At 43.1% G+C, this 26,423-nt stretch overlaps 1 protein-coding gene across 1 annotated transcript; it reads right to left on the reverse strand.

Moving 5' to 3' along the window:
• Positions 1-1,216: 1,216 nt before the first annotated feature.
• Positions 1,217-25,017, reverse strand: FRRS1L (ferric chelate reductase 1 like). The gene is made up of 5 exons (XM_059657595.1): positions 24,621-25,017; positions 16,890-16,974; positions 14,218-14,356; positions 10,831-11,077; positions 1,217-7,643 (listed from the first exon to the last, which is right to left on the reverse strand). Exons 1-5 carry the CDS (start codon positions 25,012-25,014, stop codon positions 7,471-7,473), a joined length of 1,038 nt encoding a protein of 345 aa, XP_059513578.1. The 5' UTR covers positions 25,015-25,017; the 3' UTR covers positions 1,217-7,470.
• Between the last annotated feature and the right edge of the window lie 1,406 nt (positions 25,018-26,423).

Below are 26,423 nucleotides of genomic sequence, written 5' to 3' on the forward strand. Positions count from 1 at the left end.
AAATGACAATGGTCCCCAAACACATCCTGCTGGCCTTTCTTCTGTGGTTGCTCTCCCCTTTCTCGGCAATGCTTCTTCACACCCTTTGTCTGCTTTCCTGGCCCTTCCTTCAGATTCAGCATCACCACCACCTCCTGCTTTCCAGGCTGCCCCAGGCTGGGTGCTGGCCACCTAGTCCAGGTCGGCACCACACCTGAGCATTTGCTTATGGCTGCAGTCGTTCGTCAAAAGGTATCATCGTTGTGTGAATGTGTCTGATTCCCTAATGAGGCTGTGAGCCTCTTAGAAGCAGAAATCCAGAGCTGTTCTTCCTGGAGTCCTCCAGAGGGATTGCCACATAAGAGTTCTCAGTAAATGTGTATTGAATGAATGAATAACAAGGGATTAAAGCTTCTTGAGTTCCTGGATACAGGTGACTTTTTTATTCATTCCATCTCAGCTGTCTCTTCTTATCACCTATCCCCTGGCCCTTACACCTGGGACTGAGCCCTAAGAAATTTCCAAGTCAAACATCAACTAGGGTCAAAACAGACATCTGGGCTACCCACTGAGAATACTGCAAAATAAATATCACAGGGAACAGTTAATATACATCACAAAACACAAAAACCAACAAAATATATTTTGTGGGGGGTGGTAAGGATTAGAGCCCATAATGCAGAATGTGGTAATGTCTAATTCTTTAACATTCCTTGAGTTTGCCAACCTAGCCCTGGTAGTACCAGCAGCTCAGCTATTACATCCTGCAATCTCAGTACCTCTTTGATGATTCATAAGGCTCTACAACCACTATGATTTAGTTACCAATATGGCTGATCATTGGAATTCTTACAGCTAGTTATGCACTATTAACTAGGAAACACTTACTATTTGAGGAAGGTATTAAGCTGAAGCTGAATATACAGACTTATTTTGCAAATTGTTTCTCTACAGTGATTTTCACCTGATTACTGCAACATGATTTTCCCCTTTGTCAGACAAGATGGGCTATCGCAGTGGTTCTCAACCTTGGCTGCACATTAGAATCACCTGGGAATCTTTTCTCATCCCGGAGGCCCAGAAATCAGGATTTTAAAAAGATTCCCAGGTAATTCTACTGTGCAGCCAACATTGAGAACCACTGGGCTATCATCTTCTTAACGTCTATAACTTTGCTGAGACTTTACTGATGAAAGGATGTAAAGCAAACAAACAGAAAACCAAAAGAGCAAAGCAATAAGGAATCATAAACTACCTTTAATGATATCAACAGGACAAGTGTCAAACCATGTTGAGAATTTATATTTTAAAGTTTAAATCTAGTTAATATATTGTAACTGTGACATAATCCTCTAAGGATAAAAGTATTTGTGATGGCAAATGGACAGTACAATTATTTAGGTAGCATTTAGGAATACTGCTACAGTTATTTGACATAAATAGAAATCCATGTCTTTATTAGTAAGGTACCTCACATCTTAAGAGTAAAAATTCATATGGGACAGGCTTATAAATATACATAAATCTCAAAATCAATCACAATCAAACATTAGGTACATAATTATTATAAAACAAATATAACCCAGCAATGTCTATTGAAAAGCATCATTTTTACAAAATAGTATTTTATAGACAATCTCAAAAAAGTATATGAATACTCCTGGAGCGAGACTGTTCCAGCATGTTGGCGCAGCTGTGGGAATAAGGCATGTGGAGAAGCTGCATTCACTCCTCCAGGTGGCCAGGACTTGCTATGTGATGGAATGGTAACTGCTCTAGTGACCTGGGCGAAGGCCACAACCCCTTCAGCACCCCGAGACCCGAGAGAATCGCTGACTCTCCAGAAAAATGGAACTGAACAGCTACTTGCCCAATAGCAAATATCCGTGGTGGGGGCGGGGGGAGGGGGGAGTGGGCTGAAAATATTAGTAAAAAAATCAGTATATTTTAAGTGAAAAATTCCAGAGATGAATGATTCACTTAAATTTGCAGGCCTACTTGAAATCACATTAGCATAGCCACTATTTTTATGAAAAGGAACTTACACTCAAGTTATCTATTAAACATAGAAACAAAGAAGTCCACCTTGAAACTAAGTAATTGAATAATTAGAGAAAGAACCGAATTATATACAAAACGGGTATGGGTTGCATCAACATGCCATGTACTCAGTTAACACTCGTCTCAGTTTCTTAACTTACAGTATAGAAACGTCAGACTCAACAATGACACTTTATACGTTCTTAACAATTCGTACAAGGTTGATTGGAGGAGGCAAGGCTTAATAAAGGATCCAGGAATCCTTTCTACAAACTAAATTTCTATAAACTCCAGGGTCATTTTGCCTGAAATACATACAATGTTTTACCTCTTGGGTTTTAAAGTATCCAAGAGTTCAGAAACAGAACTTGGCAAAGACCTTCAGATGGTCATGGTATGTACATATAGGCATTTATGTATAAACACACACAGACCTCATCTTGTATGTACAGATCTATATACAAACACCGAGAATAATCAACCTGTTCACTGAACATAACCAATTCTGTTTAGAGAACAAAAACACATACATTTATATACAACAAAGTATACACATCTCAGCCTTGGGCCTATTGTGGTGGCTCTCAAACATTTTTCCATCATGATACATACGGTAGATGACACTGTCACATGTGTAAAACATTCCGGCAACTGCAGCAGATTTTGATAAGACTTAAAAAAAAATGTCTCAGGGAAATAAATTACCATGAAGAGCCATTCATCAGTGAAAGTTATTCACGGCCGCCACAGTTTAGGTAAAATAAAACGGCTGCTTACCTAGCGCTGACTTAACTGCCACCACTTTCGCATCAACTCTGGGAAATCTATCAGAATGTAAGTGCCTGGGAATGCCATGATCAGGATAACAATTCATCAGCTATATTTTATAAACAAATTACTTACTAACTTCAATATTTTTGCAATCAACCAGTAATGCATTACCAGCAGTGTACTTGACAACTGATCCTGACACATAGGTGTGTCTCCTGGCTGAGAGCAAGGGAAGCCTAGAGTTCACAGGCCAAACCCAACCTGCCGCCTATTTTTGCAAGCTAAGAATGGTGTTTACATTTTTAGATGTTTTTGTTGTTGTTTATCCGCACCCGAGGACATTTTTCCATGGATTTTTAGAGAGCGTGGAAGGGAGGGGGGAGATGGAGAAAGAGAAACATTGATGTGAGAGACACACATTGATTGGTTGCCTCCCGCATGCACCCCAACCAGGGCTTGGGATGGAGCCTGCAACTGAGGTACGTGTCTTTGACTGGAATCAAATCCGTGACCCCTCAGTTTGCGGGCCAATCCTCTATCCACTGAGCCAAACCAGCTAGGGTTAGATGTTTTTGTAATCTAAAGAAGAATATTTGTGACATGTAAAAATTAGGTGAAATTCCAATTTCAGTGTCAACAAAGGTTTATGGAAACACAGCCATCCGTGCTCACTGGTTGATGCACGGTCTATGACAGAGTTGAACAGTTGAAACAGAGAGTGCGAAGCCTAAAATCTTTTCCATCTGGCCCTTTATAGAAGCAGCTTGCTGAGCCCTATGCTAGAGCTAAGAATGACACATAACCTCTGTGGTCATCTCTCTCAAACACAGATCCTTTATGTAGACAGTAATTACAGAAATAGCAGTAAAAACCCCTGGGGATGGAAATCCACCCCCGAGTTGTCCAAACTTCCTGATTTCCTTCGTGACGAAAGCCAACTTAAGACAGTGAAACATGGCTCCTGCATTTTGTCTGAAATCATGTTTACCAATTCACCTTTGAGATGACTGGGGAGCAACAAAAGGGCATTAGACTCCAAGTTAGAAGACCTGGGTTTTAGGCAAGCCACTTTTCAAAATTAACCAAGACAAATACATTCTAGTCTTGTCCAATCTGTGTGTTCATTTAAAAAACACTATTAAAGGCTCTAAAAATGACTGGTAAAATAATCAAAATAGTTTTAAGAACAAAAGCTGGTAGAAAACAAACAAAGGGGGCATTTGTAATACTTTCAACAATAAAGATAAATTTAAAAATAAAAGCTGGTAGAAAGTAAAATGTACCTTTCCCCCCAAATATTAAGTATAAAAAGTCCTTTATTAGTAAATTACTAAAAGGGGGGGGGGGGCAAAGTACCTAGCTAATTTGAGTGTGGATAGTGGGTTCCACTTAATAAAAGTTTTAATGTATGTGCATGAAGGCATGAATGGGTAGGAAATACTACCACCTCCCTAGGCCTTAGCTGGCCCTTTGTAAAATAAGTGCATTGGATTAAATGGTCTCTAAAGTCCTGGCCAGCACAGGTAATTTGTGCCAAATGACTAGCCTCAGTTTTTTCATCTGTATAATTGGGTTAATAGAATCTATTTCCTATGGTTGTTGTGAGGATCAAATGTGTTAACCCACACAGAGTGCTTAGAACAGCACTGAATACGAATAGCTAGATTATTCTACAAAAACACAGGTGGGTCTCTCCTCTGTACCAAGTACTATGTTAGAAAGTTGAATGCAGAGGTAAAATAGAAGTTGATTCTCTTATATTAGGTAAGAATGAATGAACTTGGAGTCCACAGAGTTTAACTCCCGTGTGTCTATAAATTGATGACTCTGAGACGATGTTAAATGCTGTTCTCCAACCCAGCTCTGTGAATTCTTATTTCTAAACAATGATCATTGGTAAGAATGTCAACTATGTTTGCAGGGCAAAACAGCATTATTACTAACCATCTTTCTATGTTTCAAAAGACAGAGTTCAGTGTTTGCTAATGAGATGGCTTATGGTTTGATCACAGGTGGAAGAATATAAAAATGTTAGCCAGTTTGACAATGTATATGAAATACAAGTCTTCTGATCCAAAGAAACTTGCCATAGAAGTTTATTTATTCCTTCAACAAATGTTTGTTGAGTATCTACCATGTAGTAGTGTGTATTACAATGAGTAACAAGAAATGCTTACCCCTGCATAGGGAGGAGGTGTCAGCAATTACAGTAAAGTGTGATGAGGAAGCCCAGCGTGCTATAGGGGCACTTGCCCGGGACCTAAATCTATCTGGTCCAGGGGGTTGGAAGAAGAAATATTTAATCTGTGGCCTGAAAGATGGGCAGGTGTTCAGCAAGCACAGGAAGTGGATGGAGAATGTTTGGTCACAGGGAACACGAGACGTAAGAAAGCAGGTCTAAAGAACTGAGAGCTGGGTCATAGCAAGTGAGGAGTGGTGACAAAAGAAGATACTGGAGGTGATCAAAGTGGCTTGCATTTTACACTAACAGCAGTGAGAAATCATGGAAGGTTCTAAGCACAAATGTGCAAAACTGGTCATCAATTGGTGAAAACTGGTAGAACCAATTTGTGAAATTAGCTTGACTTGAAATGTAAGCAGAAGGGAAATCCATTAATTGATTGCTTCCCTGCCAGCTACAGAGATTAGCTAAAGTATCTCTTTAGGTTTAACCTATTTATAGCTTAGCTATAATACACATAAGAGAATGAAACAGAAAAATATTGGCTCTCTTATTTACAAGGTGGGTGCCTGCATACTCAGTATCTTCACTGCTCAACAACCAGTATAGCTGAGAAGGTGGCGTACAATCCAGCCTTGGCCACGACCAGAGGGCTTAGTTAGGCAGTGGTAGTCAGGTGGAACCAGGGACTTAAGCCACATAAATCCTACGCAGTTCCTTTGCTCACTTGAGGTCGTTTAACCACTCCCCACCCACAACGAGGATTATTTCACCTACATCTCTCAGATGAGCTTGGTGAACTGTGCAATGTCACAGAAATCTCGATGTTTTTCTTCTTTCTGTTCAGCTCAGAATTTGAAAGCTCTCTCCAAAGGTGGACTCTCGCCTCTGACATGAATTCCAAGGATGGCACTAGAAACCAGTCTCCAGTGTTGTTTAATCAAAAAAATCCACAAAGTTGGAACCAGCTTTAAAGCAACGAGGCAAGCCAGAGGACTCCAGAGCTCTACAATGGAAATGCCTCAGCCGCAGAACCACATTCACAGATTCTTTTCTCCTAAATGTGCTGCTAACACAGACATTTGGAAGAAAGGAAATTTCGCGTTCCTTTGAAAAAAGGAATTCCATTAAGTCAAAGCATTATTATAAATTATGCTGAATGCCAATCCAATCCACAATTCTGAATGAATAATTTAGGTCAGTGGTCGGCAAACTGCGGCTCTTTGGCCCCTTGAGTGTGGCTCTTCCACAAAACACCACGTGCGGGCGCGCATGTACAGTGCGATTGAAACTTCATGGCCCATGCGCAGAAGTCGGTATTTTGTGGAAGAGCCACACTCAAGGGGCCAAAGAGCCGCACGTGGCTCGCGAGCCACAGTTTGCCAACCACTGATCTAGGTGAATTCACTTTACGGGTCATTTGTCATCTATAATAAAAAAGCATAATATGCTAATTAGACCAGACGTCCTTCTGGAAGACCTTCCGGAAGAAGCCGGGGCTGCGAGGGCCAATCCCCTTGCACAAATTTCGTGCACTGGGCCTCTAGTTTTCTAATAAAAAAATCTCATCTTAAAAAAGTTTCTATGCCAAATTCCACAATCTGCAAAATGTTGCGTTATTGTCCAAATGCTTTAAATTTTTATTAAGATGATTTGTCTGTTATATTACTGTTTACTGGTAATCATTCTCAGTATATGTTACTCTGGCAACAGAATAGGCTGTAACCACAGATGAGTACCTTAATTTATAAAACAGTGGTCAAATTCTAACTGCTAACAATGCCCATATTTCCTATCTATTAACATAATTTTCATCTTCAGGATCAGTCAACTCTGTTTCTAAGCTTTCCAACAGCAATAAAAAAAATGGTTTCTCATAGCTCCTCACTAATTGAGAAGAAATTTCAAAGAAATATGAACCATTTTCATATCATTGTAATCTCCCCCATTCTTCCCATCAGCGGTGTAATTATCCAAACGCACTTAAGCTTTATGGAAATTTGAAAGTTCTTCTGCCTAAAAGGCTGACTGTGAACTATGTCTATCCTGTGAAGTTCTCTTTAGTAATATTCCAAGTAAGTCTCCTGAGCTGTGGCTGGAAGAGGAGAGGTGCTTTAGGGACATGATCCCATGCCTAGCTCTTTATCTACCTTGCTACCTGTTATCTGACCAAGTCACAAAAAGGCAGCCTTCTGGGTCTCAAACCCCATTCAGTAAGAAGGCAATAATAATATTCATCAAACCAACTCAGAGATATTGTGAAGCTCAAATATGAAAACTTAGAAAAGTTTTAAGTATTTTCCAAAAGTATGGGGTCATTATTAAACAATCCTCTTTGATTAGAAAAGAAGTTTGTTTTTTTTCTTCCAAAAAGCTGAAAGCATGAGTCTTTTTTTTTTAAATAATAGAAGCTAAAATTATACTACATATTCTTTAAAAATATATATAGATACTAAAGACTTTCTAATCCATTGAATGTGTTGGCTTTGCAGCTGCGATTAAGGGGTTCCCATCAATAAGTAGAAAGTCAGGGCAACAATGAGAAGCAAACAAAACGGAGAGGAGAAGGTCTGGTAGGCAGCTGATGGCATAAAAATGTCTTCATACTTGTAAATACTGACAACACGCTCGGAAGTAGGTGGTGAGTCTATATCGTGTCGGGTGATAGAGCCTTTAAAAAAAGAAATGAAAAGGAAGGGGCAATTAAAGATAAGCACATATTTAAATTGATATATTCTAACAACAGAAAAACAAAACAAAAATCTTTTGTGTTGAATACATAAGCAGTGATTATAAAGATCTGGAATCAGGTATCAGAACTCTCAGCATTCCCTACAATTGTACATATAATGAAGAACACAGAAATTAGTTAAATTTATCCAAAAAGACAAGCTCTCGTGAATCTGCACACCCACTACCAGAATAATGCTATGGGTCTCTCCACGGCACCCCAGTTTTAAGTCTGCTACTTAGTATTGTATGAATGCTTACTTTTAAGGTCTCTAATGAGTTTTATCATATTAATACCTAATGGAAAACCATACTATGCTTTCAAAGAGCAAGAGCTACAAATTGTTTTCCTCAAATATGTATTTTATATATGAATTAACAACCCCTGAATACACTGGACTCCCTTACAGGTGGAAGCCTCTCTCACTTTGTCTGTGGGACATAACGTGGTAGCTTGCCCAAGTTGGATGGAATGGTACAGGACATAGGAGGATTAAAATGCCAAATAAATGTTTTTTGTTAATCCTCATTTGAAGATACTTTTCCCATTGATTTTTAGGGAGAGTGGAAGGAAGGGGGAGGGAGGGAGGAAAGGAGGGGGAGGGGGAGAGAGAGGAACATCAATGTGAGAAAGACACATCATTTGGCTGCCTCCTACATGTGCTCTGACTGGGGCCGGGGAATTGAACCTGCAACCCAGGTGCATGCCCTTGACTGGAAATCAAACCCACGACCCTTTGGTGAGTAGGCCAGCACTCTAACCAGGGCCCAAATAAATATTTGAACAGAAAGTTTGTTTTTGACCTGGTTAGAAGTGGAAAGAGGAAAAGGCTGTGTTAAAGGGTACTTACTTCATAAGCTGATTAGAAGTGCCTGACCTCCTAACCCATATGAAATCCATGTGGATGTAAATCCCTATGAAACCTGGGTTAGGGAGAGGAAGGCAGATGAGTTCAGAGCAAAGGTCTCCTTGGAAACAGGGCTCAGAGTGAGTGTCTTAAAGGTCCTATCTGCCAGGGAAGCTGCACTGAACTTGACATGTCACTTTCCTGCTCCAGTGTCCATGCTGGCTCCTGTTAGCACAAATCAAACTCCTCAGGTTGGCACGAGATTTTTCTCTCAGTAGATCCCTCACCTCCCCTACCTGACGTCACTTGGGGGTCCCCTGCAGACTCCTAGGCTTAACCAATCAGTTCTAGCTCATGCCTTCCTTAGACAACTCTAACCCATGCCCCTTCAAACCTTAGCTCAGAGTTTATCACCACTGAGAGACCTTAAGAGCATGAAAAGTTTTCATCAATAGAAAGGTGTTAGGCCCTAGCTGGTTTGGCTCAGTGGATAGAGCGTTGGCCTGCGGACTAAAGGATCCCAGGTTCGATTCCGGCCATGCCCAGGTTGCTGGCTCGATCCCTGGCAGAGGGTGTGCAGGAAACAGCTGACCAATGATTCTCTCTCATCATTGATGTTTCTATCTGTCTCTCCCTCTCTCTTCCTCTCTGAAACCAATAAATTAAATTTTTTTTTTTTAAAAGATAGAGAGGTGTTAAGAGGGCGTCCAAGAGACAGGAAAAGCACACGCCTGGCTGTGGGGTAGGAATGGGCCTGTTTTGTTTGGAGACAGTGAGAAGAACAGAAGTCCTGAGTGATCTTACCAGGCAAGGCAGGAAGGCCTGCCCTGCTGGCTATTATGCCAAATGTGTAAGAAGATGAACTGCTGAAGTACAGCACTTTCCAGTTTGTTTTCATCTAATCCTTACAATAATTCTATAAAGTCGAAATTATTATTATCCCCATTTTAGATATAAAGAAATTGGAGTTCAGAATTTAGATAAAGGCTAGATACAACCACCAAGGGGCAAAACCAATGCACAAACCCAACGTTGTAGATGCCAAATGCCATCATTTGAAATGAGTTCCTTTCTCCAGGCTAAGATATCAGTAATTTCCCAGGTTACTGAAAGTACTGGAAGACATAATTGCAGATCCACTGTTGGTAATCTGGACATACGCAAATGGGAGAATTGTCCCAAAATCTATCTGAGGGCATCCCAATGTTTTTTTCAATTAGAAACAGAAAAACAAGTTTATGAACGCTCCAGACCAATCAATGGAAACAATTTGAAAGGGGAAAGGGGGAGGCAGATCAGACTGGACAATATAGAGTTGATAGGCACACAGTTAAGACAGACCCAACTCCCAGGAGCCAGAAGAGTTCTCACACAAACACTGCAGACAAGTCACGCCCAGGCTTCTCAGGCCATTAGGCTGGTCAGCCAGGAAATGCTGAAGACACAGCGTGACTTGGTTTTAGCAGCTGCTAAAAGGTCTCATGACATCCTCGGGTCTTTGTTGGGGAGATGCCGGAAGAGCCTTGCCCCGCAAAGGAAGGTCAGCAATGGACCAAATCCACGAGGAGCTTGTTAGAAATGCCGAATCCCAGGCCACTGAATTGCATTTTAACGATAAAGGCAGGTGATGTCTACGCAAGTTAAAATGTGAGGCATAATGGGCAAAATTATAGGATAATTTGGCGGATCTGTGACCATTTGGTGGATTTATGACCATCAGGATAGTCATAAAGTGAGCACACTGAAATGCCTGTCAATCTCTAGCGAAGTCTCCAGAAACCCTTTCCTGCTCAGTGTTTGATTGTTTATATTTAGAGCATAAGGGCTAAGAGTTATCACTGACTTTGGAACCAGGCAGACCTAGGATTGAATATTAGTTCTCCATTAGTTAGTGGTAGTGCCCTGAGCAAGTTTCTTAGTCTCTAGAGAATCAGAATATAATACCTTTACTTCTCAAGGATGTGGTGAGGAATAAATGGGAGCAGGTGAGAATTAAACACAGCCACACCCCACAAATAGTAGTCAGGTGATCTGTTTCATTCAGCACTTAACTCATCATATGTTATCTTGTATTATTCAAGCTACGCATGTGTATACCTTACCCATTTGCATGTCCGTGTGAATGATAAATCCATTATAACCTGAAGGCAGGATCATATCTCCTTTTTTACAATATTATTGCAAGCAATATTATTGCTTATCACTCTCTTGCCCAATAAATAACGAACACCAGGACAGCGGTGTCTAATGTTTAATCCAGATGCCAAAATGCAAGCTTACCCTGAATGGCTGGACCCCAAGCAAACAGATAATACCAACTCAAATGCAGGTCGACAATCGTTTCATCTCTGGGAACATTCACAGGGCGTTTAAATCTGCAGGTGACTCGATTGTTCTCATACACTCCTTCTTCATCTCTGGCAGGGTTCCTCTGGATCTCCTTCGCCCACTGGCCTACGTTATAGAAGTGCTGTATGCGGACCCTGCCGTTGTCATCATGGACGCAGGCCATGACATCGTCACCACCCTGACATGGAAAATAATGAAGAAAAAAGTCAGCCTTTTGCAAATTTCTCTACTAAAAAAAAAAATTCCAGCCCCAGCCGTTTGGCTCAGTGAATAATGCGTTGGCCTGTGGACTGAAAGGTCCTGGGTTCGAATCCGGTCAAGGGCACGTACCTCAGTTGCAGGCTTGATCCCCAGCCCTGGTCAGGGCTCTTGTGGGAGGCAACCAATGGATGTGTCTCTCTCACATTGACGTTTCTCTCTCTCTGTCTCTCCCGCTCCCTTCCACTCTCTAAAAATCAATGGAAAAATGTCCTCGGATGAGGATTAACAAAAAATAATACAGAAATTTCAGTGAGAAATGGATATTCCATTACCTCTGTCATTTGAAATCCCACCCCCAAAGTTATTTTAAATGCCATTAAAAAGCTTTCACTAACTGACCAAAGTTAACATCACAATGGCTGACATCAAATGCCTCGTGATATGATATTGAGAAAGGAATATGTCACCAGCTATACCGTATTCTTGCCAAAAACACAGAAACTAATCATTAAAAATACAATCAGACAAATTCAAATTGAGGGTCATTCTAAAAAAGAAAAAATTGGCCTATAATCATCAAAAAAGTAATAAAAGACCAAATTTTTTTTTTAAGCCAAAGGAACTATTTAATATTAAAGAAGATGAAATATACATGACAACCAATGGTGTGGTGTTCCTGGACAGAATCCTGGGTCATAAAATAAAAATTTCCATAAAGAACATTATTGGGACAACTGGCAGCATTTAAAAATGGACCGTGTATTGGATAATACCATCAGATCAATGTTAAACTTCCTGAATTCAATAAGTAAATGGATTTAATCTCCAAAGTTTCCAGAGAATGGTAACAATAATAGTAGTAGCAGTAGAAGCAGCAGAGAGATAAAGCATGTGTGGCAAATGTTATCATTTGTAAAGAAGTTCTGGAACTAGACAGTGGCAATGGTTGCACCCTGTGAATATAACTGATGCCACTGAATTGTATACTTTAAAATGGTTAAAATGGTAGATTTTGTGTAATGTACATTTTACCACAATAAAAAAGTTATCAATTGGTGATTCTTCTATTGTACTATCCTTGCAGCTTGTCTGTAGGTTTAAAATTTTTTCAAAATAAGTAAAAAAATGTTAAGGTGTTCATCAATTCTAACAAATATTCTACTTTGTGCAGGATGTTGATAATGGGTGAGGGTGTGCATGTCAATGAACATTTTCTGTACTCGCTATTCAATTTTGCTGTGAATCTAAAACTGCTGTAAAAATAAACCCTAACCCTGGCCAATGGCTTATTTGGTTGGAGCCCTGTTGTGTACACCATAAAGGTTGCAGGTCTGATTCCTGGTCAGAGCACATACCCAGGGTACGTGCTCAATCCCTACTCAGGGAGTGTACAGGAGGCGACCGATTGATATTTCTCTCTCACTTCGATGTTTCTCTCTCTCTCTTTCTCTCTCTCTCTCTCATCAATAAACATATCCTCAGGTGAGGATAAAAGTGAGAAAAAGATCTTCAGTTGGGTGAAGATTAAAAAATAATAAAGTCTAATAAAAATAATGCACCATTTCAAAATAAGTTAAAGGCTATTAAAAGGGTTTCCACTTTGCTTTTCCTGTGTATCAAGGCTTGAAAAAAATTTAACCTGTGCTTCTTCTTGAAATAATAGAAGAAAAGAGAAATTGGTAATGTAAAAGTCTTTAGGCAGCAAAATGTCAAGCATAAATGTGAATGCTCCTCACTCAACCTCCCAGCTCTGAGCCCCATCATCTTAACAGCTGCACCATGCCTGCAAACACAGCCCAGGACAGGAAATAATCAGCTGCAACCCGAGCCAGTCCCTCGGTATGGCACATACCTGCTGTTTCACCTATTAACACCCCAGTAGGTGATAAGTGATGTAGATTCATATTTGCACAATCTTACCAGTGGGACCCGCTGTTGTCTTACTGCCTGGACTGGGAATTGAGGTCACCTCTCCTGGTGACCTCTCCAAGAACAAAAAGCCCCGGGAGCTCTGACCGCCTGGACCGTCCTCTCCGTTTCCTCCTACCACCCATCTACATCCCATGTCTAACCCATTAGCGAAGCCTATCTGACCTCCAAAGCGTATCCAGAATCTGAGCACCTCTCACCACCACCCCTGCCGTAACCCTGGTCTGAGCTGCCCTCTTCTCACTGCCTGGATCTCAAACAGGCCAGGGAAAGAGAAGTGCATGCGCCAGGGTACAGAGGCCTAAGAAAGTCCTGGCACAGTGAAGTGGCAAATGACGGGGCTACAGAGAAAGGAGGGAAGACGGCAGCAGAGGTGTAGAGAGGAGCAAAGGCAGGAGATGGGCAGCTGCCTGGGTTCCTGGTGCCCTGCCTGTGCCTGGTCACAGTCCTTCCTGAGGTCCAGATGTGTTCTCGCCCAGCAGAACTGTGGAAGACTGAATTGTCAGACCCAATTCTTCAGCCCCCTGTCGTTATATTATACACCCAGACCTTTGCAGGGCCTCTTGGTAGAGGGAGTGTATATCCCGGCCCCTTCCTTCTGGGCTTGGCTGTGTGACCTGCTTTGGGCAATGGAGTGTTAGCAGCTGTAACGCGAGCAGAGGTTGAAATAAGTTTGGATTGCCCTTGCACTCCTGTCTCTGCCACAAAAATAACATGCCTTGGTAGTTGCTGGTTGCAGAATGATTAGGGGAAAAAAAACTAAATCCAATACATGGACAGGAGCCAAGCCCAGCTGGGCCCCGGCCAATGCACACACATGAGCAACAAATAAATGCTTACTATTAAAAACCATGTAGCTTTGGAGGCTTCCCCTGCAGGATGTCTGTGGAAATAGCTGATCAATAGATATGAAACATCTTGTGTTCTCAAAACCAACCCTTCCTTGGTTGTTTAAGCTAGCTTGAATGTATTTTAACTTGCAACCAGAGAGCGACACTAATATACTCATTACACTGCTTTGATGAGTTTCTTTGCTTTGTGATGCTTCGCAAAAGACAACCAAATGCCAGAAATTAGCTTCTTGCATTTAAAAGTGGCAATGGTAGCTTAACCATGCCCATTCTCTAAACTCTAAAGTCACACAGCAAACTAAAGGGAAAAATAAGCTTCTATCATGATGTGTCTCACCATTTTCCTGTCTGAAGAGAATCCAACTGCTACCCAGCCATCTGTGTCTGCACTCAGCTCAAATTCCACATCGGCCCCTATTATCCGGTAGCTAAGGAAGTAGTCACAGGTCTCTGCATTGCAGCCTGGTTTCCCATATCTATAAGAGACATCAAAACAGACATTACTCAAGAGGATAAAGGGGGTCAAATATATGGTGATGGAAAGAGGTTAGACTCTGAGTGGTGAGCACACAATGGGATATGATGGTAATTATAAAATGCACACCTGAAACTTATGTAATGCTATTAATTAGTGTTACCCCCAATAAACTTAATGAAAAACAGACACGACTCCTTCATATTCTTATTTAAAATACATTAAGAGGACACTGATGGATCAGGCAGGACGCTAAGCGACATTACTGAATAAATTAGATCTCTGCTTCAAAAAACAGTTCCCCTCAGTTGGGAGGGACCTCATAGATGACCTGCTTCACTTTATCTGCATATTAAAGGGGCCCAGAGATGGGAAGGTTGCATAGTGAGTCAGTAGCTGCAACAGGACTTGAACCTGCGCCTCCAAACTCCCAGCCAGTGTTCTCTACACTATAGTAGTATCGCTCAAATATTAGTTATTACTGAATTATTTCTGAATCCCTTTTAAATGAGAAAATTCTCCGAGTTAATAATTTAAATTATTTTTGTTAATTAAATGTATGCCAATTCTTTCTACTTTAATTTTGCAATTAAATGAACACCAAGTTGCAAATTAAATATAAATATATAAACTACAAAACCAGGAACATTTAAAGTGACAGCGTTCATGTGATGGATGATGCGGTTTCTCTTAAAGTAAAATTCTGCTCACATACATATGGTATGTCTGACTGTACTGTGCAGCGTCTTTTAACTGAGCATGTTCTATTAATCATGACTCACTCTCTTCCACTTTTATCTGAATTGCTGCAAAACCCTGGAATGAACAATGCACCCACTGAACACCTCATCTGGTATTCACTGAGCATGGATGCATCGTCTATTTATAAAATTTGCCTTTGCTGTATAGGTTCTCATACAATCACAAATTCAGACATGAAAGCATACAGCAGAATAAGGTGTTTCGCCACAAAATCAGATTATGCATACATTGATCTTTTAAAGAAGCACCATTGACATAAAGACACCAATTTATTTTACTTATTTATTTTGAATTTGCCTGAGCAATGTTTTTAAAAAATTAATATTTTTCAATTACAATTGATACTCGATATTATATTAGTTTTCCGTGTACAGCATAGGCTTAGACAGTTACGTAACTTCCAAAGTGATGTCCCTGACAAATCTAGTACCCACCTGCGCCTTACAGTCATTACAATATTATTGACTGCACCTCCTATGCTGCACTTTACATCCTGGTGACTATTTGTAACTGCCAATTTGTACTCCTTAATCCCTTCACCTTTTCACCCACTCCCTTCCCATCTGGCAGCCATACGTCTGTTCTTTGTATATATGATCTGTTTCTTTTTTGAAAACAGAAATTTAAATTTTCTTATAGAGGACTTGTGGTCCTTTCAGAACTGACAAGCCCTAGTTTGAGGAACTTTCTTTTAGGATGACAGAGCATTGTAGCAATGGGTGTGACCATCTAAATTCAGATGGAAGGTATCTGGAGGAACAAGACACAAACCTACTAGGTGCTGACGGAGGAGGGAGGCAAGGACTCAGCAGGGACTCTGAGCAGCCAGGGTGAGATATAAGCTCCAGACAGCAAGGAACTCGGGTGGAAAAGGTTAAGGACAGCTAAAGGAAGAGTAAATGGGCCCGAAAGGAGGTCCCCTAAAGCCAGCAGGGTACTAAACTTCCTTCACTTCTCAAAAATATCCCTTAGTCACCAGAATTATACATTAAAGGCCATTTTCCTTAATATTAGTATTATTGGATTATTTTTATTCCTTAGAATGTTCTGGTAATCCAAAGAAAGCTCAAAACCCCTATAATTCAGTCCCATCCCCACCCCCCCAACCCCCCGCACCGCCCATAGATCTTGAGCAATGGACCAAAAAAATATAAATCAGAACTTTAGAAGAGTGATCAAAAAAATCTTTACTTAAGGACCATGTTTCAGAAAATAAAAAATTCAAAGGAAGTTTTCCAACAAAACAGAGCTATCTTTGTGGGAGGCCCACTGTCTCTACTACTGTTTTCTAGCTCTAGCCCATCATGTCATGATAGGATACTATTAATAATCATGGGAGGCCTCAACACACAAGACAACAAGTGCTTAATGACTAGTTGGTATCATACAGATATCAATACACCATGACTATTTATTTGAAAAGGAATTGGGTATCAGACATGTTTATCATTGTCCGTCCTGTCCATGCCCCCCCCCAACCCCCCCCATAAATGTGGACATATTCTGTGTCATGTGATTCTTCTTCAGACAGCCAATTCGTTAGGAACAGACACTGGTGCCAATGGCAGCACAGTCAAAGTGAAGAATGTTCCAGTGTCCCAGGCCTTGATGACTAAAAACTGGGGTGGCCATCAGAGCGGCCATATCCCTGCCGAAGGTCTGAAGGGGTATAGGCCCCTGGTTAGAATGGACTGCATGCAATTTCAATTCTATCCTGAGGAGTAAAGCGACGTCTCAGTCTTAAGAGTTATCCAATGCACAGGTCTACCAACCTAAAGCATCCCTTAGTTTTACCACAGTCATCCACTTTGATTTTGGCAAATGGATCCACAGGAGGAGCAGTAGGGAAAGGGTAACCTGGACAGTGAGAATAAATAATGGTTAGAAAGTCCAGTAACAACTTTTTCAATGAGAATTTTAAAAAGTACATTTACTATTTTCTATCACACCCATCTAAATATAGCTATAAGGCCTCAGAAAAGGGCCCTGGGTGAGCCTAATCACCCTCTTCATGAGGGGAGAATACAGGGTACACATCTTTGAACTGAGCCTTACATGTTAGCTGAGAATAAGTGACTTTTCCCTCATTTTACAGGCAAGGAAACTGAGGCCCTGAGAGGGGGCATAATTTCATATGAACACAGGCTCACCACTGTGACCTGGGAGCTTAAAAACCACAGTTTTCACTCAATAGACATGCTCTAAGAGGAAAAAAAAATAGCCCTGGCCGGTGTGGCTCAGTTGGTTGGGCATTATCCTGTGCACCCAAAGGTCACCGGTTTGATTTCTGGTCAGGGAACATGCCCAGGTTGCAGGTTTGATCTCTAGTCAGGGTGTGGCAACCCACTGATGTTTCTCTCTCACATCGATGATTCTCTCTGTCTCTCCCTCTCCCTTTCTCTCTCTCTAAAATCAATGAAAACATACTTAAAAAATTAACAATGACCCACTTATATATTCAGTACAAGAGGTTTTCCATTTATATATGTGATAATAGAATTTTTCCATCACTGTGAACTTCCATTTTTCATTAAGCTCCATATAACATTTTCATATGTATGTAAAATCTTTACATACATCATTTCTAACAGCTGTGTATTTTTCTTATAACATTACTTGGCATCATAATGCATTAAACCGTACATTGAAGGGAAAGCCTGCATTATGCTTCCAGTTTGTAACAAAAATAATTTTCTCCTATACCCGTGGTTGGCAAACTGCGGCTCGCGAGCCACATGTGGCTCTTTGGCCCCTTGAGTGTGGCTCTTCCTAAGCCTTAGGAGTACCCTAATTAGGTCAATAACAATGTGCCTAACTATATAGCTTAAGTTTAAAAAATTTTGGCTCTCAAAAGAAGTTTCAATCGTTGTACTGCTGATATTTGGCTCTGTTGACTAATGAGTTTGGCGACCACTATCCTAGGCTGTTTCCTCGGTGTACAAAGGAACCAGGTGTGATTCATCTTGTATTCTCTGCCCAGCATCATGCCTAGCACTGGCCACTGAATAAATGATTGACAAATGAATAAATAAAATCACCCTATAACATTAGGAAAGTAAATACACATTTTAAAAAATTACTATTAGTTTTTCTTTTCTCATTATTTTGATGTCGTTTCTTTTTTATTTGTAATTTTTTTAAGTGAGATTCTGTTTATTTGGTTCTATTAATTATCCTTTAAGGGAAAAAAAAGCCACTGGACTGCATTTTCCTGGCACACAGCTGTGCATTTTGGACAGGGGTGGGGAACCTTTTTTCTGCCTAGGGCCGTTTGGATATTTATAACATCATTTGTGGGCCATACAAACTTAAAAGATTAGCCTGCTCTATTTGGTCAAACATTTAATTAACTCACCCCTAATACCTTGGCAAGGCCTGCCTGAGATGAGATTTTTGTTTTTCTCTTTATATTGAACTGCTGAGTGCTACAAACTATGCTGAGCTCTTCATAGAATGTTCTTCCTCCTATTTCTCACTATGGTGCTGTCCCAGGAGGATGACAGGCCCCGATTCCACGAGGAAGGCTCGGAAACTGCATTCGGGAGTCCCCTGGACTCGCCCTACATGTGCCTATACTGGCTGTTCCTGAGGTGTTTCCTTTATAACAAAACGATACTATTTGTAGGTACAGTGCTTTCCTGAGTTCTATGAGACATTCTAGTGGGTGCCCCTGAATTGGTAGCCAGTTGGTCTGAATTGAGGACAGTCTTTTTGTGGGCCACCCCTTTAACTTGTGATAACTCTGGGTCATTAATACCAGAAATAAACTTCAGTATACTTGTTGGGGTTGGCATCAGAATATAAGCACATTTTACAATATTACAAATTTTGCTGGAATTAAATGATCTATTTGGCATAAAATAAGTTGGGACTATGTGCCAGTATCTAAGATCCTGCTAGGTTGCAAAAAGTTTTTTATGTTCCCAAGACCATTATCCTAAAACTCTAGCATGACTAACTGGTAAGATCATTACCAAAAGTGCCTACAAGCAGAACCTGGATCTAAAGTTCAGGTTCCAGCCCTAGCCGGTTTGGCTCAGTGGTTGAGCATTGGCCTGCACACTGAAGGGTCCTGGGTTCAATTCTGATCAAGGGTATGTACCGTGTGTGTTCTGGATTTCATTTCGTTTTTAAGTTTCATGCTGTGACCTTTGACCAACCTCCCTGTCCTTAGCAAGCATATCGAAGCCTTCTAGTTGATGATTATCTGTGTTCCATAAAATGCAGCCATAAATATTTTTATTAGTAACAATTGGAATGGCATGACAACAGAGGTAAATAGCCACCTGGAAATAGTATTGATTATAAGCAATCATCTACCACAAGACCACCAGGAGGTACCACCCTGGGAGCTATTGCATTCTTCATTCCTTAGTCTCGTCAATCATTAGTCCCTGAGTTATACTATTGCAAAAAGTACTGCAACAGGTGTCCGGTAGCAGAGAATAATTTGTGCTACGTTCTGGGTTGTCTGTCCCCTGTGGCTCAATCTTCCGGAAGGAAATTACCCTATAATAAATTCTGTTACAGTCTATGAAGTTGCCTGCCGTTCTCGTTTGGGTGGCTATTACACATTTGCCCCACCGTCAGACATGGGGTTTCTACCTGGATATTCCATAAGCACATCGATTCCATAGCCCAAAACTGAGCTCCCCCACCTCCCAAATGCTCTTCCTCCTACGTTTCCTGTCTCCGTGAAGAATGCCACCACCCACCAGTCTTCCAACCCTGAAACCGTAGTCCTGGGTTTCTCCACCTGCTATCTATACTCACCCACCATTCTTCTATTCCCACCCTAGAAAACAGAGCCTGCCCTTTCATGCTGTACCATCGCCTATCTGATCCCCCCACCTCCCTCCCACTTCTCCCCCCACCTCCCATCTTTCTAAAATGGGAAACTGATCTTGTCACAATACTGTTTAAAGACCTTTATTGGCTGCCCCCCTCCCCCCCACCCTCATCCCCACCATTCTTTCTTTCCTACACTTACTTGTCTGCCTTGGTCTTGAGATACATAGGTTAGAACCCCCAGACACGGCCAGTTCTTCCTTCTCCCCTTACATTGTCCATCCCCCATTTTTCACTACTGGTTTTGGGGTTTTGTTTGTTTGTTTTTGCTTGTTCCTTTCCCTCCATTTTGGTAGCTTTTTTTATGTTTTTACTGATTTTTGGAGAGAGAGGAAGGGAGAAGGATAGAGACATAGAAACATAGATGAGAAACATCATCAATTGGCTGCCTCCTGCATGCCCCTCCTCCTCCGACTGGGGATCAAATCCGAAACCCAAGCATGTGCCCTGACTGGGAATCGAACCCCCCCTTGGTTCATGGGTCAATGCTCAACCACTTAGCCACACCGGCTGGGCTTCGTGCTATTTGTTTTCTTTTTCACTAAAATAAAAACTTGGATTGAGACCAAATAATATTGGTTTAGGGCACCTCCCCCCTTTCCTTCTCACATGTGCCCTGTAAAACCTTCCAATAACTGCTCTGTTGTAGAGAACAATTAAGCCACTTTTTCTCCCTTCGGATATTCCTGTAATACAAGAGGTACTTATTTTCGTGGTTGTTTTTTTTTTTCTTTTCAGGTTCTCAATATGGTTTTGTGGTTTCCATCCCTGTGTTATTCACAGATACTATCTATCCCTTTCCTGTAATCCCTTGAGCCTGTTTTGCCATCCTCCACTGAGTGGTTAATGGCTTCTGGTTTGCTATTTATCGCCTCTAATGAACTGCTTGGATCACAGCTCTCAGGTATTAATTTAGTCCTTGAGTCCTTGATATTTTAACCAGAAATTATCTGTTCAAATCTCTGAGAGCCACTGCATCAGCATCTGTCTCTTTCTGGACTGCGTGAGCCGTCGTTTCTGCTCAGCAGGGTCACATCATGAAGGAAAGCTGTCCTGGGACTTTGGAAAATGGAAAGCTCCACACACACACACACACACACACACACACACACACACACACACACACACGGAGCCTGTTTAGCAAAGCGTTCGTCAAGGCATTCCTCCACTCAGCAGCCTGCGGTTCTCCACTGCCTCCCTACCAATGCCAAACCCCTCTTCTCCAGTCCACTCATAAAAGTACCCCATCCCGCCTGTCCCTCTGCATTTCCTAGTACGTCAACAGGGACCCTCCATTCCAGGCAGGCCGGATAGCTTGCACACCTTTTTCATAAAGTCGGTCAACAATCCCATACAGCTCTCTGTGACTTCCTGGCTGTGTGACTTTAGCTAAGATATCTAAATTTTCTGTGGGTCAGTTTTCTTCGCTCGAAAGTGGAGAATATTGTAGTATCAAAGCCAGAGTATTGCTGTAAAGAGTGAAGTTAATATGTAAAAGGTACTTAAAATAGTGCCTGGCACAGTAGGAAGTACTTATTAACAATTAGCTACAATTAGTGTTATTATTGGGCTAGAAGAGTCACGGTGGATACAAAGATAAATTAGATATAGATTATCTTTAAAGATACAGATTATTTTTATAAATTACTTACCTTTTTTTGTGCTTTATTTTCCTATCAGTAAAAGATTCAGGGATCATAAGCTATCTCCTGCCCATAAAAAGTATACAGTGTTTCTACTTTTTCTTTTTCACCAAGCAAGGTGATACTATATGTGTTCAAACCAAAGAACAAACGAAGAGATACTATAAATGAAAAAGTGTGTGGGGGGGGTCTTTTTTTTTCTCAGATAGTAACTGTCTATGCATCTCAAAGGGGAAAAGCATGGAGGTAACATTTGCATCCCAAATGTTTATGTGTAGGGTGATGAATTATGTAGCTGCATACAATATGCAGTCGATGTAGGAAGAATATAAGCAGATGAAGGGAACTCTGCCCTTCCAGGCCCTGCTCTTCTCTCTACTGCCTCACCAGCTCTTTCCCAAGATAGGAAAAACTGTGGTCTGAACTTCGTGGTCAGGAGCTCATTGACTGGGCCCTGTCTTACAAGTCACTGTGCCTGGAAGATAGCAACCAAGTATGGTGTTGTCCCCTTTTCCTTCCTATACAGGCCATGACCCCAAGGGCAGGCCAGCTACCATCACCCGTGTGGCTGTGGAAAGACTCAGGGTCTGTTCCTCAGGCCTGGCCTGTGGATCTCAGCAGCTGGGAGAAGAGAGCAGGAGGCTTGCTTTACTTGGGACTTAACCCTAAGCCAGCACCCAGCTCAGTTTTTTGTGTGTGTGTGTGTTGTTTTTTGTTATTTGGGTTTTTTTTTTTTTTGAGAGAACAACCAGAATGGGCTATTTAGCCATAATTGTGGTAATTTGTTTTACATTTTACTGTTGTTCTCATACTATATAGATTCTGGCTAAGAACCTCAAGATAAAGAGGGATGCTTGGTAAGATTCAAGTCCTAAGACCCTATTCAAACTTCTGGCTGCGCATGCAGAATGGGTGAGAGGGGCAAGCACACTGGGGATCTGTATACACACTGCATGTCCTGCTGCCCCTGTGCAGTCACCTCACCTAAATGTCCTCCCTCTTCTGTCTCACCAAAGCCTTTCATACTTCCCAGCTCACTCTATAAAGCCTTCACATGGCTGCAGCCCACCTGATGTCCATGTTCATAAAACTGTCTGGGTTGCACAACTAACCTTATTCTCTCTGTAGATACAAACTGACATAGAGCCTCTGACCTTGTTCTTCATTTGCTAGGTCCATGTGCCCCATGAGAATATAAGCTTTCATGTGCCACATCTGAGTTACCTGGCAGTGTGATAGGCTGACTAGGAACAGAATAAATATGTTTTAGATGCATTCAGAAGCAGATGGACTTTGGGATATTTATTCTTTTCCAGAGTAACAGATTCTGCATCTGCTTGTTGTGCTCCCCCGGCCTCCCTTCCCCCTATTCTCTCCTCCCTAGCCACATGGCTACCCAGCTAGAAGACTACACTTCCCAGCCTCCTTTGCAGCTAGGTCATATAATTATGTTCTTGACCAAAGGAATGTGAGCAGTAGTGATCTGTACAACCAGCCTAAGAGGAAACTGCTTGCCCTGAACTTCCTTTCTTCTCCTTTCCTCAAGCTTGAACAGGACATGCAAGCATCTCAACTTCCACACAGAGGAGGACAAAGTCTTAGGAGATGATGGAGCAATCAGATGGAAGGAACCTGAGTCCATGAATGACCTTGTAGATCAGAGCTGTCCCACCAGCTCAGACCAGCCTGACTCATGTGAGACAAACCATCTTACTTAAGCCACTGTATATTGAGGACTCTGTTTCGGCAGTTAAGCCTCTGCCCAACTAATACATTTTCCCAAATCCATTCTCTCCATCTTCCTTAATACAATAATTCCAATTTTTAAATAGGACTTATTACTTCCCAGCTAGAAGGCTACACATCCCAGCCTCCTTTGCAACTATGAGTGACCACATGACTAAGTTGTGGCTAAGCAGGATTGTTATATGGGACTTCGGCATCATCTCCTTATAGTCAGTGATCTTCTTCCCACTTCCTCTTTCCTACTGTCTGGAGAGTGAATGTAATGGCAGGAGATCATGCAGTCATTTCGGCCCATGAAGTCACACGCTAGGAATTGTGAAGAAGCAGACCACCAGGACCCAGGGTCTCTGATGACCGGTTCTGGACTGCCTACTTCCAGATTTCTGTATATGACAGAGAAACTTCTATCTTATTTAAGCTACTCATCTCTATTTGGTGTAGGCAGCTAAACCTAATCCCCAGCAACAGATATATCATATATATATAATTTTACTATTCCTTTTAGCAGAAGAAAATGAAAATGACTACTTTCCAAATGGCAGGGAAAAGAGGCCAGCTTCCCTTCCTTCTGAGCAGAATCAGTGGCTTTGTGCTCACTGAAGCATCCCCGCGGGGAGGTCTATGGCTGACAAACCCCAGTCTCTGGGCCCAGCAGGCCCCACAATGGTGGCTCACACCAGGGGACCCTAACAGGCCGGGTAGAAAAGGAGTGGGATGGAGGCGGGAAGGAGCAGTGACCCAGCGCTGGCAGGGGTGGTGGGGGGTGGGGGGCGGGAACAGAACACTGAGAGGTCAGGGCGCTTGCCTTTGCAAATCTAGGTCAATACTCGCGGGGAGGAAATAAGGCAGCATCTCTTTTAAGTCCGGATTTCTGCTTACAGCCGGCTGTTCCAATCTCACACAGCCCAGGCCAGATGGCAGCCCCCCCCCCCCCCAACTCCCTCCCTCCCCCCGCCCCCACACTCCCGACCCCTGACCGAGAGGGTGGAGGCCAGGTGCTGAACACCGGGGGGGAGCCCACCTGTCCGCAGCTTCGCAGGACTCGGCTGGCACCCTCCCTCGCCCGGCCTCAGTCTCCCCACCTGGAAAGCGGACAGCTCTGCGGGCCCCTTCACCAGGCGGATGGGGTCTGAGCCCGGCGCTCTCTGCCCGGCCTCGCCTCGGCTGCGCCAAAGCTGCCTCCATTCGCGTCCTTTCCAACTCCCCACCCTCGCTCCCGCCCCCAGCCGGGTCTCCCCTCCGCCACCCCGCACCTCCCAGCCTCACCTTCCTCCGACAGGTAGCGCAGGTCGTAGAACTCCCCGGCGAAGGTGCCGTAGGAGGAGTCGTGGCGCCGCACCGCTTCGTCGGCGCCCGCGTCGCCCCGCACGCGGCCTCGGGGTCCCCGGCCGCCCGGCCCCGCGCCGTCGTCCCCGGGGCTGGCGGCACAGGCGGCGGGCCCCGCCAGCAGCAGCCAGAACAGCGGCACCCAGACCCCCCGGCTCGGCCCCGGCGGCCGCGCCATCGCTGCGCACCGAGCCCTCAGCCGGGCCGCTCTGGCCGCTGCGGGGGCGCCGCGGGCGCGGGGCCGGGACCTCGCCGCCTCCGCCGCCGCCAGCACGCGCCGGCCCGTCCCCCGCCCGCAGCCCGCGCAGCCGCGGAGCCGCCTCGGTCTGCGCATCCTCGCCGGGGCCGCAGCCGCCCCGCTTTCCCTCCCAGCCTCTCCTCTCGCTCCCCCCGTCCCTCCTCCCAGCCTCCCCACTGCTCCTCCCCTCCCTGCGCGTGTCTCCCGCGGGCGCAGAGGTGGCCCCTCCGGACCTGCTCTTCAGACCGCGGTCCTCAGCTCAGCAGCTCAGCATCCCCAGTTTGTGAGCGTCACTAACCGCGCCGCGCTGCAGGCTCGGGAGTCAGGGTCTGCATTTCACCGGGGTCCCCCAGAGACACCGAGTGCTCGCCCAGGTTTAAGAAGGTTTACCTGGGACACACCTGGGCAGAACTGCTGCCTCCCCCACCTTGTTCAGACACCTTTTGGTTTATAAAGGGTGTCCCAAAAATTCACGCAAGAAGTAATTTTGATAGAAAACACAGGTTTATAATTAAAAATTGTAAATTTTTTATTGACCCATAAAGTATACAGTATAGGGTTATGTATGGAATAGCACATCGGGTATGCTGGCACATACGCAAAGCCGTGGTCTTCATTGGTCTTCATTGTCCCTGCTCCTGGGCCATAATTGGTACTTGGTAATGCTTATCAAATTGAAGGGATTGAAATCAAAGGGCAACAGATATTAGAATCTGATGCAATAAACCAAGTAAAATTAGGCATTTATTTGTTGTTGTTGTTAATGCTCACACAAAATTCAAATCTTGCGTGAATTTTGGGACACCCTTTATAAAGCACTGCCTGTACCCATGATGTCTTGGCATCATCACAGGAGGAAGTTGAAATAGCAAGATCCCCACTCTAGGTGAACTGAGGTAGGTGCTCAGAGCCAGGGGACACCAGAGCCAGCTCCTTGGGCTGGATGAGCCTGCTTCCCCTCCATACGTTTGGAGTGTGTAACCGGCAGAGGCTGCTGGGGCCTTTGCATAACCCGACCCCTTCAAAGCAAGGCAGCCGGTGTACTCTGGTTCCCCCCGCAGCAAGCTTTGTACCAGGCCTGATGGCCACGCTGAATGCTCCACTCTCTCAAATTCGTTCCTGCCGCTTGCAATTCCCTTTGGTTGTTTACTCAGCCATCCCTGTATTCACACCAAGCACTTAACTGCGTGCCAGTTCCCAGAGTTCACCTCTAATGGTGGTTTTGGAGTGATAACATATTCAAACCAAGCTGTCTTCCGTTAGAAAACACTGACACAGTTCTTTTTATGATGGTACCGCAGAGTCAGCATTTTTGCCTGCTTTTTCTTTTTTTTTTTTCTGTTATATTTTCTTGCATAAACAAATAAAATAATGATGGAGACAGAAAAGCACAGAGAGGTTCCAAATGCAGGCCCAGATGTCAACTTGTGTGGAGTTGTGATAGTGACCTCCATGATGACGAGGGAGTTTAAATCAGATAAAATAGGTAAGAATGAATAGGGTTC

The sequence above is a fragment of the Myotis daubentonii genome, chromosome 11 (genome assembly GCF_963259705.1).
Source record: "Myotis daubentonii chromosome 11, mMyoDau2.1, whole genome shotgun sequence".
NCBI classification, from domain to species: Eukaryota; Metazoa; Chordata; class Mammalia; order Chiroptera; family Vespertilionidae; genus Myotis; species Myotis daubentonii.

Coding starts and splice junctions, on each gene's coding strand:
- FRRS1L (XM_059657595.1), bottom strand. CDS start 25,014: ATGCGCAGACCGAGGCGGCTCCGCGGCTGCGCGGGCTGCGGGCGGGGG. Junction 16,975..24,620: donor GCGCTACCTGTCGGAGGAAG/GTGAGGCTGGGA, acceptor CTCACTGTCCAG/GTTACCCTTTCCCTACTGCT. Junction 14,357..16,889: donor AAAACTAAGGGATGCTTTAG/GTTGGTAGACCT, acceptor TGTCTCTTATAG/ATATGGGAAACCAGGCTGCA.